We start from the raw sequence: 17,377 nt of genomic DNA, 5'->3' as shown, positions 1-17,377 counted from the left end.
TTCTACTAATTTTTTTCCACGAAGCTTCTGTTTAATATATGCAAACACATTTTCAATGGGGTTTGCATCGGGCGACTGCGACGGCCAATCCAATGTAACGATGCCAGATTGAGTTTTCCACTCGTTGTCCTCCTGCAGAATCCAATCTTCATTTTTTCTGATTTACGGATCGTGGTTGAATCGCTCAATTGGAGGAGAATAGCGTGAGGTGTCGACACGGCGGAGTGTAAGAATATAAAGTGGCGAAGAAGATCGAATTGTTGACGTGTTTATAGGCGAACGACAGGTGACGAATAAACTTGAACCTGCTCAGCGGACCACGCTTTATGTTTGGTGGGTTGATGTAGAAGCGTGGTGAGTTATGTGGTGTGGTAATGTATGTGTTATGGTGTCATCGACTGTGGTATATTAGTTGTATCTTACTAAAATGGGCCAGTTTTTCCGGGTAGAGTGGGTGGACGCGTAACTCATTTAAACACTGATGAACCATCGTTTGGCAGATAGCAGTAAAGCCCGTTTGTAGACTTTTATCATTTTCTGGGCATTTAGGTTGTCAGTAAAGAAGTACAAAGTGCCGAATCTCTGCTTTAAGAAGCAGCCCCAAAGATGCACCTTTATTGCATGTTTTACGGTCCGCTGAACAAGCCTATTGGTAGAAGTTGACCAGGCTCACGTGAGGACAGAACGTGCCCATAAAGAACATTCATCAGTAAAAATGACATTTTCAAAATCTCTATCAATATTCTCATGCGCCCAAGAGAGGCGCTTTGTCACAAATTTTTCAGTCAACAGAGGCTTAGGGATATCAAGTTCTTTACTTCGCGTTCAGAAGGAGCAGTTTTGGAATGTATATATAGTATGTAGCTATACTCGGATATTCTACTAAAATCTCCTGGCTATAGCTGAAAGTTTTCACCGCAGTCGATCACCGATTTTTTCAGCTGAGTTCAACCTGAACCGCAAAGGATGTAATTAAATTTAGTTATTTTAGACTAAACTGTTCAGTTGATTATAAAATTTATTAGTTTTTATAGCTTAACTGGCCTAAACATTGGTTGACAGAAGTTAGTATTCTGTATTCTGTGTGCTGGAAAGAGAATTATATGTAAATCGGAAAAAGAAGGGATTTATTCGCGTATAAACAGACAAACTGAGAGAATGGCTTATGAACTGTCGTGGAGACTAAAATATTATTTTGACAAATGAATTCCCATTATACGAGTATATTATATTGATATGTTGTGTTAAGTTGTTTCAGATTTTTGATTTGACGATCTCTGAATCTCTCGGGAAATTGATTGAACGGATGCAAATAGGCAGATCAATAGATTCAACGCTGGGAATTCATACAGTATTCAGATCTGTCCAAAGAAGAGGCTTGTTATCACCAGGTCTCAGGATCGTAATATAATAAAATATATATGGATCTAGAGAAAAGGGTGTTTTCTCCTGCGCTGCTGATGTGGTGTTTTCGGTTAGAGGTTAATTACGGAATACCCTGGCTTACTATACAACAGCAACGTATCGAAGGGCTGTAACGCTTTAGCTAACTCATTGACTCTACACAGCAGTTGTAAAGCCGGTTATGACATAAGGTATATTGGTATGAGGAGCAATTAGGGAAAAAAATGCGCTAAGATATAGTGGGAAAGGCCAGATAGTATATGTATCTGTGGTGTTTTTAGAAGAAAGCCAGGCTAGGTTATTTCACATTTACTACCCCCAGACATTTCAGTAAGGCTTTGAAGTCAGTTTCTTATGGTTTCATCAAAGATAGTGAAATAATGTCTTGATCATCTCAGAATAAACCTGCAATATATTCCAGGACTGAGTTACATTCCTGGTATTTGTGATGCAGATGAACTAGCCAGCGGAGGCTCTTATGCGAATGAAAAGATTTGTATAGGAAGAAAATAGCCAATAACGGCCGAGGGCTTCGTGGTGATGTTTCGGAGGTTACAGATATAACACTTTTTGCATTGATGATTTTCTTTAAAAGCACATTGTAGTTCAGAGAGAACATAATATGATGAAGGAATTTTACTGCTCGTGGTTTCACAAAGGACATCCTACCTACCTACCTAACTCATAATAGCAGATTAGTGATTGTTGATAACTTATTTTAAATTTAACATCACAGCTTAAGATGATCTATTGTATAAGACTGAAACCAATCACCTTAATTAAGTAGTATATTTCTTAAACTATTGATGACCTTCTATTGCTTCACTTAATAAGTCTCAGAGCATTCGTATTGGAGTCAGTCTAATTTCGATCACTAAACTCGTCAAGTGTTCTTAGTAGAACTTAGAACTACGAATTAATATTATACCGTTGTTAAATATGTCGAAATTCTGATTAAAACTATTTTCGGAGTCAAGTCAGATAACCAAGTTTGAGTTTGTGCCGGTAATATGGACTTTTACCTAAACATTCCTAACATAACATACTTAAAATGGTATGAAAAAGCAATAATGATGAGAAAAGTAAACATTCAATTATTGTTCATATATATATTCTTTTTCATTAAAATATGTTATATAAGTTTTTAAAAAAATGGGTATCAATGAAAAAATTTGAGAGCAACATGCGAATTCGAATGAATACTTACATCGGTTGCTTCTGCTTTAAAAGAAATATTATTGACAAGCAATTTTTATTCTTCATAAAGCATTACTAAAATCCACCAAATATGAGTCTGAAGTAAGAATAAAAATAAAAGTACTCCCATGTCACAAAAATTTTCACCATTTACATACATACTATCTTTCTCTCCCCATTTTTGCAAACACTGAATGAAATCGTAGAAAACAAATACGAGATCTGCAACTGAAAATAAAACCAACAAAAACTGAAAAAATTTGCAACAACAAAAGACCGCATGTTCTGCCAAAGGCGAAACACCAAACTGACTTGCTCAAAAGAATCAACCAGCAGCACACCAATCAACAAACAAATGCAACACAACTTTGTACAAGTAACAACAATGAGAAGTTGTGCAGCATAAGTACAACGGCAACAACAAATGAACTAACTAACCAGCTACATAACCAAAATTGCACAAATGTAATGCAAATAAAATGAACACGCACTACTCTTTCGGCCGCAACAACTAAAAAAAAAACAATGCAGTATAACAAAAACCAGCAGAAGAACACATAACATATAATCTTGTTGGTGGTGGCAACAACATTAATGCTGGTTTTGTTTGCCGATGGCAATATCCAGTTACAAGCCACATTTAAGGCCTACACCCACTACTACACGAAGGCCGGTAGACCCACGCACAGCTTTGCCTTGTTAGCTGGAGGTGCAACAGTCTGATGTGGTTGATGTTGAGCGCTTCAATGGTTACAACAACATGCAACATGGCACAAACAGCAAAGGCTACTAAATGCAAAAGTGCGCAAATATAAACAAATTTCATTCAGAAATGTAAATATTTAACATTCAGTAGACCATGTTGGCAACATACTATTAAACATAACCTCAAATTTTAAAGTGCTAGCGCTGGCAAGTGGTGTCACCGGTGGTTTGCTTCTGTTTTTGATGCCAATGAGGAGCATTGAAGTGATTGTCGATAGTTTACGTACATTTTTATACGAGCGAAAACCTTGTTCGTTGAATTTTTTTGATTGCACCGTTATTAAATCAAAATCCCTCAATTTTATTAAAACAACTCACACATCTGACGATATATACGGTACACAGTAAATTGGAAGTTCGAAAATCTTTCTAGTAAGTATATGGGGCCTAAAGAAATTATTAATCCGATTTAAACCATTTGTGACATATAACTACATAAGCAAACTATTATTCTCTCCGAATTTCCATAATATATCGCAAGGATTAACTGATATTTTCGATAAAAAGTTAGTAATTGGAACATTGATCCACATTTTTGGTATCTGAGGACTTAATAGTTTTGGTGGGATTTTAACACTTTTTGGTCACCAGGTGGTCTACTTTAAAAGCACTATTCGGGCAAAGCTTTATCCCGATACACTCGTTGGTGCTTCATTTTCAACTATATAGGATTAGGCGTGGTTGTATTCCGATTTCGCTTATTTTCACACTGAAAGATAGAAATGTTAAGATAACATTATGTAACAAATTTGGTCGTTATTGGTAGAGTAGGTCCTGAGATAAGGCTTTACACTGAAATGTGGACGGCGTCACACCCTCATCGTCCATTTTTGACATCGGCTTCTATAAAGTTCTCTTGTATCATCACAGGTGTAAAATTTAATTCATCGTTTTGTGAAGCTCTAAAAGTGAATTCTTCGATTTTTACTATGTCTGAATTTATTGAACAAAGAAATGCGATAATGCACCATCTCATACTGCATTGGTTATTCGTGATCATTTCGCCACATTTTCAACTAATATCGTGCCGCAACCACCGCATTCGCCTGATTAACCTTCGTGTAACTTCTGGCTATTTAGCGAATTCGCATAACTACCCCGAGCAGTGAGCAGTACTTCAGGCACTCACTCCGGGACACAAAAATTTTACCAGTGAACCTCTAGTTGATCTCAAAAAGGTAATTCTACCACCTTTGCAAATTAAATTGGGTTTAATGAAGAATTTTGTTAAGACAATGGACATAAATGGAAGAGGGTTCTTGTACCTGAAACAAAAATTTCCAAGAGTTAGTGAAGCAAAAATTAAGGAGGGCATATTTGTGGGTTCGCAAATAAGAGAACTAATGAAAGATAAAACATTCGAAGAAATGCTTAATGAAACTGAAATTCAAGCCTGGAGTGCCTTTAAAAGCGTTGTTAAAAATTTTCTTCGAAATGTGAAAGCTGAAAATTACAAAGATCTTGTGGCTGAACTACTTACTGCCTATAAAAAAAATGGATTGCTACATGTCCCCTAAAATTCACTTTCTGGACTCCCATCTGGATTTTTCCTCGAAAATTTAGGGACCGTAAGTGACGAACGTGAGACGATTTTATTAAGACATTTCTGCTATGGAGAAATGGTACCAAGACAATTGGAGTGCTAGTTTGCTTGCCGATTACTGCTGGACATTGTATCCCTTAACAAAAACAAAATTTCACCATAATGTGTGCGGTACCCCCCATTGTCCAATTTTGACATTGGCTTCTATAAAACCCCTTTGTACTATCTCGGGTGTTAAATCTAATGTCTCAATGTATTTAGTAATAATTTTATATATTGGTTATTTTTAACAAAACCGTTATGCAGGTTGCCTCTTATAGGTCGGAATTTTTCGACCCTAGTGTTACAATCTGGCAATTTACAACTGTATCATAAAGTCCAATACTTTTGATGTTATACATACTCAGAATGCTTTGACATACGAGCACTATTTCCGTTGTTTGTAGTAACCTAAAATATGCATCTCGCCAAAAAAATGGAACTAAATCAAAAACAATTTCGCGCGAAGACCAGCGTTCATCGATGATATGGAGAATCCAATCGAGGAAAGTAGATCACTCCAAGATGGATTTAGTGGATGCCATCCAAAATCTGATGATTGATATTGATGCTGTGCGCAAAGTGATATTGCAAAATAGTCATGTGACCTTGGTGTGGGATTATACATATATACTATAGACATAAGTGGGACTAGCATATATTCAATATTTCATCAACATTTGGTTGCAGAAAAAAATTTTCATGTCAGATGCTACACAGTTAATTGCTCAAAAAAGGCTCGTCTCGATTTGCCGGAAGAAGTGTTAAAAAATACGATAACGGTGCTTCGCAACAAGTTTATGACAATGTGACAGAGGCTGATTCATGGATTCATACGAATGAACCCGAAAGTAAGCCGAAGTCGACTGTATGGGTGTTTCAAAATGTGCCGAATCCAAAGAAAGCTGTTCGCACACACAGCGAGCAAATGGTTGCCTGTATTTTTTAGAAAACTGAACATGTCGCAACCAGTGGTATAACAAAACGGAGTAGTAAATTCTAGGTGGTATAAAAGAATTTGCTTGCCAGTTGTCTTTCAAGAAAACCAACGAAGACGGATCTCTCTTCACAACGACATTGCGAGTTCTCAGACATACAAGTAGACTGCAACGCCCTTAAACACTTAAAGCATCGATCTGATGATTCATTTACCGTAAAGTTCTTACTTGGCACCGAATAACTTCTTTATATGCCCGTACAGAAAAAAATAAACTAAAAGGTCAACGTTTTGTGACACCGGTTGATGGGTTCAGAACACATGTTTTGGGGATACCTCAATCAGGATGGCAAATAAGCTTCGAGAACTGGTTCAAACGCATTCGAATGTATATATATGCCTTAATGGATAATACCTTGGAAAAAACCTAAGCTATTTTCTATCATAAATTTTTTTTTTTATAATCCCGAAATAGAAAAGGCCATCTACGCATTATATATGGGAGCGGGAGGGATTATCGTACGATTTCATTCATTTTAATACTGTCGTCAGAAGAGCTGAAAAAAAACCTATTATCCTGCGCAAGTTTGAATTATTTAACTTGAGCGGTTTAGAAGTTATATAAATTATGCTCATTAGGCGGTGCATAAGATTTCAAACCACAAGTGAACCTCTTTAGTCTTATTAATTCAAATAATTTACAATCTTTGTCTTAATTTTATGCTTTGTTATGACTTTTGAGATTTTAAATTAATTGCGTTTTTTGAACCCATCTGATTACGCCCATCTACAATATCATGTTTTTGTGGTGCCGGGGAACATGTCTACCATGTTTCATTATGATATCTCGATTTTTACTCATGTTATAGCTTCCACAGTCAGTCGCCCGCTTCCAACTCATCTCCTTTCTTGATACATACAACTATTAAGTGTGCAAAGCCCTAATTTGTGTTTTGTTCATTAATTGTAATAACTTAGAAACTGTAATTGTAATTAGATAATATAATTTAAAAACTAAAAAAAAAATGTAAGAAAATCCTGAACAAACGAAAAAGTCCAAAAAAATTTAAGAGCGTACAGTGGTAAGGTTTGCATGGCCACGAGTGTACTCTGTAGCAAAATGTTTCAAGAATATACAAAAATACATGCTTATATAAAAATTCTTAAAATTGTTGTAGTTGTTTGTAATTATAATAAGTATTTGAGAATATATGAGATCAGATTTACAATCCATTGCTTATATCGTACGTACAAATGTATTTATAAACGTTTATTAAGATTATATCTACATATATACATACATACATATGTATGTACATATCCATATGTATGTTGCAGTATAATGACTCTCTCTGGCTCTCTGCTGTTGCGTCATCAAAATACTTAAAAAGTACGACTTCTTATCGTAAAAATAAATCAACTCGGTTGCGTGGCTTAGTAAATATTTCACATCCAAGTACATACTATATAACAGTATATGCGCACCTAAACAATTATGCCTTCCACCTATTAGCAGAAATTTTAATATATTTAAAAAACACTTTGAAATATTTTGGAATTTGAGCATACATACCGACTCTTTAGCAAGATTAGCACCCGCGGCTTCAACACGAGTACTCCGAATATTATAATGCCTTGTGATGTATTGATTATATTGAAAATTTTGAAAATATTCGAATTATTTATCGGTGTGATGTACGGTATCACTTCCATTATCCATGAAATACCCATAATGATAAATAAACGTACAAATGTGGCGAAACTGAAAGAAAAAACGTCGAAAATAAAAATTCAAAGAGCATTAAACAAGAGATATCGCATTGAAACGATCTCAGTTTACAACAATAGTAAGATCGCAATATGCAAAGTGGATCCGTTCCCAAGAGTATCGGATCAAATAACGGGAAAGAACTCCATTTTACTATATTTGCTTACACACTGTCAACTCTGTGTATAAAACTGAGCCAAAAATAGTTCTGGGAAAAGTAATACTAATTTCTCTGCTATCAGCTATATACTATATATGTATTTGGGTGTACTAAAAATAAGAACAAGCTTAAATTTCCGTTGCACCGAAGCTGAAACACCTTTCGCAAGTAAAAATAAGCAGAAACCTTAACTGCGGCCTCAACGAAGATATAAACCTTTCACAGATGTAATATTATGCTTAAAAGAGTATAAGAACATATGCATCCTGTTTTTGTAGTGATCGGATCTGAAAAATTCCTTTTGAATAATAATCTAAGTATGCCAAATTTCGCGAGGAAACCTTGTTAAATTAAAAAGTTCCCCATACAAGGTCCTGCGTTTGATCGGCCAATGTGTTTAATTATAGTTTTCCAATACTGGGAACTCCGAGTACAAAATTTCTGATAAATACGTCAAAAAACTTCATTTTTGGTAAAATACCCTGTTTAGGGGATTTAGGGTATCTTAAGGAGCTTTCATAGCTCCTTAAGTTCAAGCAATTTCGTGAAGTATGAATAAAACTTTTGTTAAATTTCATTCACAAAAAAATTCATTTAAAGTTCATTTATAATCTTACTTGTATTGCTGGCTATTATCACCATTGATTTTGTAATTGGCATCTTTGATTTGATAAAGATCATTAACACTCAAGATGAAAAAGAAAATATTGAATATTATCAGCAAACCGCTTGGTCCATGGAAGTACAGCATTGCTGACGTCGCTAAAATCATTAGATAAAAATATTTATATTCCACTTCTTATGAAAAATACTTTAACTCTTGAAACACACATTTTATGAAACATTGTCCAATACCGATGCCCGGCTTCCAGGCATCATTTATGTTAGAATGCTCAATAGTTACAGCGATAACGGTAAATATCACAGCCGCTGTCCACACATAAATCGAATAATAAATGAAATGTAAACGCGGATTGTACAGCTGGAGCTCATATCTGATCCCACGTATACTCAGCCATAAATCGAAACAGGTAATATTCAACCAAAAGAAAGCAGATATCATGAAGAAATAGCATGTAGTACCTTAAGGGTGTACAAATTAAAATATAGTGATTAAAATAACATTGAAAAATTAAAATTTTTAAACCCACCTATTATACGACAGGCCTCCATACCGTAGGTGATCCATGCTGTTGAACTTAGTAGAGCGGTGCCGATGGCGAAGGTAGCCAGAAAACAGATGAGACAGCTGTTGTGTAGGCAACGTAGCTGCGGCACATACAAGTATACCCAGATTGTCGCCAAGAGGAAAGGCACCGATATTGCCAAGACTGAAAAAGGAGGAAGAAAATATTTTACACAACGTTTTCAATACTCATATGTACATACATATAGGTAGTCGAAAAAGACTTTTCGTATTTCTAATCAAACTTTAACTTTAATTTTTTTTTATATTTATAATGAACTTTAATGAACCAAATACAAGCTGTAGTTGTATGTACCATTTTGTTCGACCACTTTTTGTCAATTTTCCGCTAGAGACATTAACTATCAGTGTAAAACTTGTCTGGTTTCACGGCGAAAAACTGTGACAATTAATTTTCACAGACTTCTCTTAAAGCCAACTTTACTCCATTCAGGGAGTATTGCATTGATCGAATTACTAGTAGTAGACTAGTAGTCTGATGGTGCAGGGTCAGGGCTATATGGTAGGTGTATCAAGACAAGCTCTCCCATTTTTTGCTGATTCATCAAAGGTGTGTGTGGTGTAGCGTTGTCCTGATGGAAGACGAGGCCCTTTCTGTTGGTGACTTCTGCCCGTTCTTCTTCGATTGCTTGCTTCAATCTGATCAGTTGTTGACAGTAAAATGTGAAATCAATCGTTTAACCATGCTGGAGCAGCTCATAGTGGATGATTCCTTTCCAATCCCACCAAACACTCAGCATAACCTTTCGAGGCGTCAATCCTGGCTTTGCGATCATTTGTTGAGCTTCACCACGCTTGGACCATTATCTTTTTCGCTTCAGAAATGGTTCCATTTCATTTCGTTTCAAGAAAGAATCGCTGGTGTTAATTCGGTCTATTAAATCTTTCACATATAATTCGTGTGGTACCCAAACATCGAGCTTCATTTTGTAGCCAGCTTTTTTTAAATCGTTCAAAACCGTTTGACGGTTTAGTTCCTTAGCGATGTCATGGCTGCTTAGTGTCATGGCTGGTCAATCTTTTCCATAATTTCATCGACTTTTTCAACGATAGTTCGACCAGAGTCAACCTCGTCTTTCACATCGAAATTTCCAAAACGGAAGCTAACGAACCTTTGTTGTGCTACACGAACTGATACAACATCGTCTCCGTAAACATCACAAATTTCATTCGTTGCTTGCGTTGCATTCTTCCCGTTTTTATACAAAAATTTCAAAATATAGCGAATTTCTTCATTGTTTTCACTCACTTTTGAACAGCTGTAACTATTTTTCAATTTCCTCGAATTTAATTTTGGTATAACACAATATGATTGGTAACACTAGAGATATATGACTGCAACGACATGAATTGACAAAATACGAAAAAACTTTTTCGACTACCTAATATATTCTGATTAATGTACAGATTTTGTTGAATGCACTATAATCTGGTAGTCGGAAAAAATTTTAGCGTCCCAAATTTTGGTTTTTTACATTTTCTTTAAGGTATTATGAAAAATTTATTTAATTTATACCAGTTATGTATTCCGTTCCGCCATTATTAAATATTTGTCAAAAGGCTGGCAACTAATTAAAAAATTATATATAAACTTTTATACTCACACGACAAATTTACATAAGTTGTTGGCGCTGTTTTCGCATAACAGATAATGGGATTTAAGCTCACCGTATTGTTGTACCAATAAGGTGTTAGACAATTGTCTCGATAGGGTATAAGCTCATCATTAATCGTATGTAATATTGAGGCATTCTGCAAAGCACCAAAATTAAAAAATACCCAACGAATAAATAATTTTTTTCACAAAGTCATAAAAGAATTACCTCAAATAAAATGTAAGCATCGTCTTCGAACTCCCATGGACTCAGTATAGCAAAATTATCACACGGTAATCGCTGCTGTGGAATAAAAGCTTCATTTACGTCGACTAAAGTAGAGTCCAGATCTTCACTAAATATTTCAAGTTCCGGCAAATATTCCAAGCTAAGATCGTCGGGTGTGACACACTTCATCGTCTGCTTGTCTAACAGTTGTTGTGGCATGCAGCAGAGTTGTATGCACTGCTTCAGTTTACATGCACAGCCCCTGGTATGTGCTGAGCGAGTAACACGCGTGCCATCGGCGAGTTCTTCATAATCGTAGTTGGCAGTTAAATTTTTGGGTATGCTTATTCCACCATATTCATAGGCGCCTTGTTTATTTGGTCGAATATTTACCAGACTAACGGTATCTTTGAAATCACAATTCCGTATGTCGGCAAGCGCAAATTGAACGGTGTAAAGCAATCGCATTAAGGCGAGCAAAATTAGACGACTTGCGTATGGCTTAGACATATTTGTATTGCTTTGTAAAAAGAGTTTTTGTGTGAAAGTCAGAATTTTACTTCGTATTTGTATTCCAAGTAATTTGTTATCAGCATAACGGCGCACATACCAAACACTTAAACGCGACGCAAGCACATAGGCGATAATTTAAGTGTAATTATTTAAACTTTAATTCAACATGCGAACTATTTCTCCGCGTAAATCCCCACAGATACGAGACTGTGTTGCTTTGGCGGTTTCTTTGGAACTAAACAATCAAATAAACGCAAATCATGGTACTTTTAAAACACGCTTATCATATTGCGGAATAATTAAACCATGAGCATGCGAGTGCAAGCAAACCGAAATGACGTCAGTGGATGCCACAGCTTTTATACCCTGAAGGGGTTAAATTTAGTTAGGCAAAACGTTTTTAATACCCAGAAGGAAAAGTCGTTGACCCTGCTAAAAATGTATATGTATGTATATAAATAAACAGCGTGGCGAGCAGAATTGATTTAGTCATGCTTATCTGTGCTTCTTTCTATCCATCTGTGTGTATATGCTCGAACTAGTGCCGCAATTTCCACGATATCTTGTTGAAATTTTGTACATGGTCTTTTCTCCGCAAGAAATCGATGCTTTGGCGGAAACGTCCATATCGGACAATTATAGCATATAGCTGCCATACAAACTGAATGATAAAAATCAAGTTTTTGTAGGCAAAACTCTTTTATTTGTGAATGGTATTAAAGTTTCGGTTTCGGTTTCTCTTGTTATAAACTTAGAGAGAGTCTGGTTTATTTCTAAACACCAATGACTTCAAAAACCTCTCAAGAAATAGTCATATGGTGTTAAATCAAAACTTCTTGAAGGCCATTCAATGTCGAAATTTCTTGAAATAATCATGGAGACTTTTCTCGGAATAACTCGATTATTATAAGTGCTTTGGGGTACTTAGCTTGGAACTCTGTGTAGTCAAGATCGACTTCTTTCAATTGCGCCCATGAAAAGTTGGTTACCATCGATATACTATAATTTGATCTCGTAAGGATGTAAATATTTTGGCAAAATTCTCCACAACCACATCGCAGTGATGCCCAACGCTTGAGGACGACGTGTGAGCGACTGATTTGGGTCTTCCTTAATTGATGCGCCACCGGCACCAATATTCCCGACACTGCATGGACTTCTTTGTCTCACTGGTGGAAATCTTTTGTATTGTGCCTCTGGATGATTGTTGATCTGACAACACGATTATGATGACCATAATTTAGACATAGCGCTCTTAAAGTTGAGATCACTGACTCCGATTTTCGGTAGTAAGTTTTAATAATTTCGACTCGTTGTTGGATCGCATATCTTTCCATGATAAAATAGCAAATTTTACTCAAAATAAATGTTAAAAGAGAAAAAATATGGTGTCGTTGTCTTTCCTTATCGGTCTACTTTTGTAGCGTCCCTCTTAAAAAACCCATTAACCCTAGAGTGAACTTAAATCCGAATCCAATAATGTTTTGAAGAAATTGCTCGTACTTGGATGTTTTTGGATCCATAGACTTAATTTTTGATAGCTCTCTTCTCGTTTGATGGTCAACTGAAATTATAGGTAAATAGAAACCACTTCGTCCGACAAAATATTATCCCCAGTAAAATGTGGGCTTTTAAGTATTAAATCGACGTCAGCGTCATCTGTGAACTTTTTCGGAGGTATTTCCTTTCTCATATTCTTATAGCCGTAGAGCAAACTGGGTCAAAAAGTGTTCCAAATAGTCTCGCTATTTACCAGTGCCATCTGCAGGGCGTCAGTAGTTGAATGGAAGTATTTAAACGCCTTATGTTTTGGCAAATAGTAAAATGAAAGTAGTTTTTACTTTCATATGTTTGGCTTTCAAATACCAGCATTTGCTTATAGGACCACTTGTAGGAACAACGCTGTACTATATGGTATATGTATGTAAATTGTTATTTTGGCAGCTGAGACTAAACTTTTCCCTTTCAAATTTTGAACCCTAAAACAATGTAAAGTTAGCACCTTTTATTGCAACAACAAACACTTGCTAAAAGCAACATACTAACTTTATTGCCACAAAGGATATTACTTGTATATGTAGGAGGCGAATGTGCAGACAACGCACTCTCAAAGGACAACGTGGCTGTTACTTGCAGTATTCGCTGCAGACGGTTTCATGAGAATCCATTTATGTATGTATTGCTGTGTATGTGTAACCAAAACTTTGTACTTGTAGCTATTGTCAGGCAACATCAGATACCAGCCCGGAGTATCAAAGAGGCGTCTGTAGAACGAATAAGTTAACACATTACAGTGTTTTGACTTTGTAACCGTTAGCTCTTTAGATAAATGTACACAAGTGTGAAGTGTTAGGCGTTTATAGAAAAGTTAAAAGAGCATGCATATATGATATTTAAGTGAAACAAAATTTTTGGACAAGGAGCGCAAGCAACTTGCAAAATAACGGCACAGTTAAGCGATTTTTTTTAATTCTTTGCACTCGGGCTCATGCAGCTTCAATTAGAAAGCTTGTCGTCAGAATTTGTCTATTTGGCGATCTCATTTTACACTTTGTATACACAGTAATTTGTCAGCTTGCGATAAACAGTTGCAGATATTGTAAGCCTAATTGTTGTGAGCAGTTAAGATGTGTAGATAGAATATATATGTACATATGATATTAGGTGACAAAGGAATATAGACTACTTATATGCATATATATATACTTATAATCGAGGGTTATAATCGAGGTTAACTTACTTAAACGGATGGGTTTCGAGGAAAGAATTCATACTTACGTTTTTTTCTAAGTTTTAAGACATAAAATCAACCCTTGTCGTCTTTTTAAAAATCGAATGAAGGACAATCCTTCTTTTATGCTACGAAAGTTCTACAGTTCGCTTCGTTTCGTAAGTGATGTATAGTATCTAACATGTCTGAATTTTGTACTCTATAAGTTTGCGTTTATTGCCAATTAAAAAACCCTGTACATGTAATATTTGGAATTTTTCAATTATAAGAACGAGAATCATTTATTAGAATGAAAACGGAATCGTTCTCTAATGCTTACATATATTCGGCTTTCTATTGATATTGAGCAGAGCTTTAGGTTTACAAAATTTATGTAGAATCGCTAAAATGAATTTAAATGTATGGAAAACGTTGAAACGATTGGCTATACTTATCATATTTTAGAGAAATTTATGAAGGCAGTATTATAGCAGTATGTAAGTAACTGATCCATATAAGAAATGTTTACTTTGATCAACTAAAAAGAGGATTCGCATTTCAGCTCCAAAGATATTTTTCTCAAAACTTTTATGAGAATGTCATTTCTTACTTACTTAACACAGAATCACCGCCGATGTTTGATGAGCGCTGACGAGCATGGCGACTTAGGATTTAGGACTTAGGTTCGGAACATTGACCTGTCGTCATACTCGTAGCTAGTACGATGTACTCAGAAAATCACAAAATAACTGTACAATATTTTTTTAATTATTTCCGCCGAAAGGAATGTTAAAACTTGTAGCTACTACAAATAACAAGTTTTCTTATATTATGGCATAATCCCATTTACTCTCAGAAAGTGATAATTTAGTAAATGTTTTAAGGCCATGGTCTCAAAGCCAAATTTGTATTCGAAGTTCATGTTGGAAAGACAACTGCGGTCAAAGATGTATTTTCAGGTGATAATCAGTAAATAAAAGCTTCAGAAATCTTCAGATTTAGGCGGATCGCGCCGTTCTATAACTGTTATAAACTCTACTCATCTTTTTAATCTTGCTCTAGGCTGTCGTGAAGGGCTAACGTGAGAGTTACCACAAATGCCGTTCTTTAATTCAGAGTCGTCCTTCCAGAAATCGTTCAAGCACTGATAAAAATAACCGAATAAAAGAATAGAACGACGCAGTAAAAACGTCGAATCTGGTCACCGCACTGTGCAAATGCGAATTTATTGTTCGAATTTTCTCTCTCAGTGATGTTCTGTCACCGACGCAGCCACATAGTGTGATTCTACGGAACTAATCAGTCGGCCTTTCGAAAGCATCAAACGTCATAACAACATTGGTTGCAGCACTAAACACACGAAGAATGTATGCTGATCATCACTTTAATAAAAATTTTTTAAATGTTGTATATATGCCTGAAAACTTAGGTGTTGAAATGAAAAACCCCAAAACATGTTTTTGTCAGAGTCATCGAAACAATCACCCATATCAAAGCTGTGAAGACTTCTTCAGGATTTTTGCATACATTCCACTTATTGACACGGGTATGCAAGATTTAAAAACGCGGTTTGCCGATGAAGTTCTAGAAAGTTTCAATTTGAGTCAGCTGTTACCAAAATTTTACCTAAGTTTTAAAGAAAAGTATATAACTGTACTCATTAAATGCCTAGTTAGACGTTTTGCGAAAATCTTGCCAGGAAACAAAGAACTGCAAAAATCGAAGCTCAAAGCAGGAGTAGAGCTTTGGCAATAATAATGGAAGATGCAAATGACTAGAAGAACGCAAGTGCTTTCTGACTTAGAAACCCTTAACACTACCGATAAGGATATACAATATATTCGACGATTCACACTCTTCTTCACGTATTTTGCACTTTACAAGCCACAAATGCTGGCTTTAAAGGATCCTTTTCTTCTTTGCGCCGTATCAAGATTTGGTTCAGAACAACAAGGCTCCAAAAAATATTGAACGGCTTAATACTCAACATAAACAACGACATTACTGCGGCACCAGAAAAAGTAATAAAAAGATATAGTAAAACTAGTGTAATTATTGCCGCCTCCGACGACCGGCTCATACACATCATATAGTGATTACAGCATACATCATTTATTTATACAAAATAAAACGTTTGTATGGGAAAAAGAAAAGGGCTGTTTTTAGGGGTTTTCCGGCAACTTTCGTAATTTTTTCTTACATAAGAACCTTCTCCTAATAATAACAAATACAACAAAAAAAATCAGCCAAATCGGTTCAGCCGTTTATGAGTGATGAAATTACAAAGAAAGTGGCATCGATTTATATATATATAGATGTTCAAACACCGTATTGATTTTATGCTGTAAAATCCAAAGTAAACTGGACTTTAAAAAAAAATTGCAAATTGTTTTTTTCGGCAAAATCAATTTATTTTATTCAAAATAATCTCTTTCTGCTTCAATTTGGCACGGTGCAAAAGCATGTCGAACAAGTGTTTTAGCTCGTTGGCCGGCATGGTCGCCAGTATGCCGGCGCAAGCCTTTTGACTGGCCTCTACGTCTGCATAACGCGTTCCTTTCATGGACAAATGCATTTTTCCAAAAAGGAAGAAGTCGCATTGTGGCATATTAGGGAATACGGGGAGTGGTTAATAGTTAAAATGTGATTTTAGGTCAAATAATCGGTCACAAACGTCGATCGAATGTTGGATTCTGAGCAATTTTTGGTCGTCAGTCAATTTGTGCGGAACAAACCGTGCACACACCTTTCGTAAGTCCAAATGTTCGGTCAAAATGCAATGAAACGATATTTTGCAGATGCTCAATTCCATTTCCATGAATTTCAATGATGATTTCGGCTGATTTTTGATGAATTCACGCACAGTTTCGATGGAATTTCCGGTGATCACGGATTTTGATTGGCCCACATGTTGATCGTCATTTATGTCCTCATGACCACTTTGAAAACGTTGAAACCACTCGTGCACTCTGCTACGGGATAGGCAATCATCGCCATAAACTTGTTTCATCAATTGAAACATTTCGGTAAAAGTTTTACCAATTTTAAAACAAAATTTAATGTTGGCTCTTTGTTCGAAGCTCATTTTCGCACCGAAAACACAAACATACTGACACTTAAAACGCAATAACTTCACTTCCAATCAATGAAATGTCATGAAATTCTCACTGGACAATCGATAAAGATAGCAGATATTATATTGCAGCATGAGAGATTATTTTGCTAGCGGTGACATGGGTTTTAAATAATAATTTAAGAATTTTAAAATTTTTTGCTCACAACAGTAGAGTAAATTATAAGTAATTAAGAGC

The 17,377-nt window shown here is 35.8% G+C and overlaps 1 protein-coding gene across 1 annotated transcript; it reads right to left on the bottom strand.

Annotated features, from left to right (window-relative positions):
* Nucleotides 1-6,838: 6,838 nt before the first annotated feature.
* Nucleotides 6,839-11,600, bottom strand: LOC105224639 (probable G-protein coupled receptor Mth-like 3). The gene is made up of 7 exons (XM_011202794.3): nucleotides 10,844-11,600; nucleotides 10,625-10,772; nucleotides 8,965-9,144; nucleotides 8,645-8,896; nucleotides 8,431-8,575; nucleotides 7,459-7,647; nucleotides 6,839-7,391 (listed from the first exon to the last, which is right to left on the bottom strand). The coding sequence occupies exons 1-7, from the start codon at nucleotides 11,351-11,353 to the stop codon at nucleotides 7,379-7,381; spliced, it is 1,437 nt and encodes a 478-aa protein (XP_011201096.2). The 5' UTR covers nucleotides 11,354-11,600; the 3' UTR covers nucleotides 6,839-7,378.
* Nucleotides 11,601-17,377: the final 5,777 nt, after the last annotated feature.

This window comes from Bactrocera dorsalis, chromosome 5, assembly GCF_023373825.1.
Source record: "Bactrocera dorsalis isolate Fly_Bdor chromosome 5, ASM2337382v1, whole genome shotgun sequence".
Taxonomy (NCBI): domain Eukaryota; kingdom Metazoa; phylum Arthropoda; class Insecta; order Diptera; family Tephritidae; genus Bactrocera; species Bactrocera dorsalis.
Note: the sequence above shows the minus strand (reverse complement) of the source record. Positions and strands in the feature narration are given on the sequence as shown.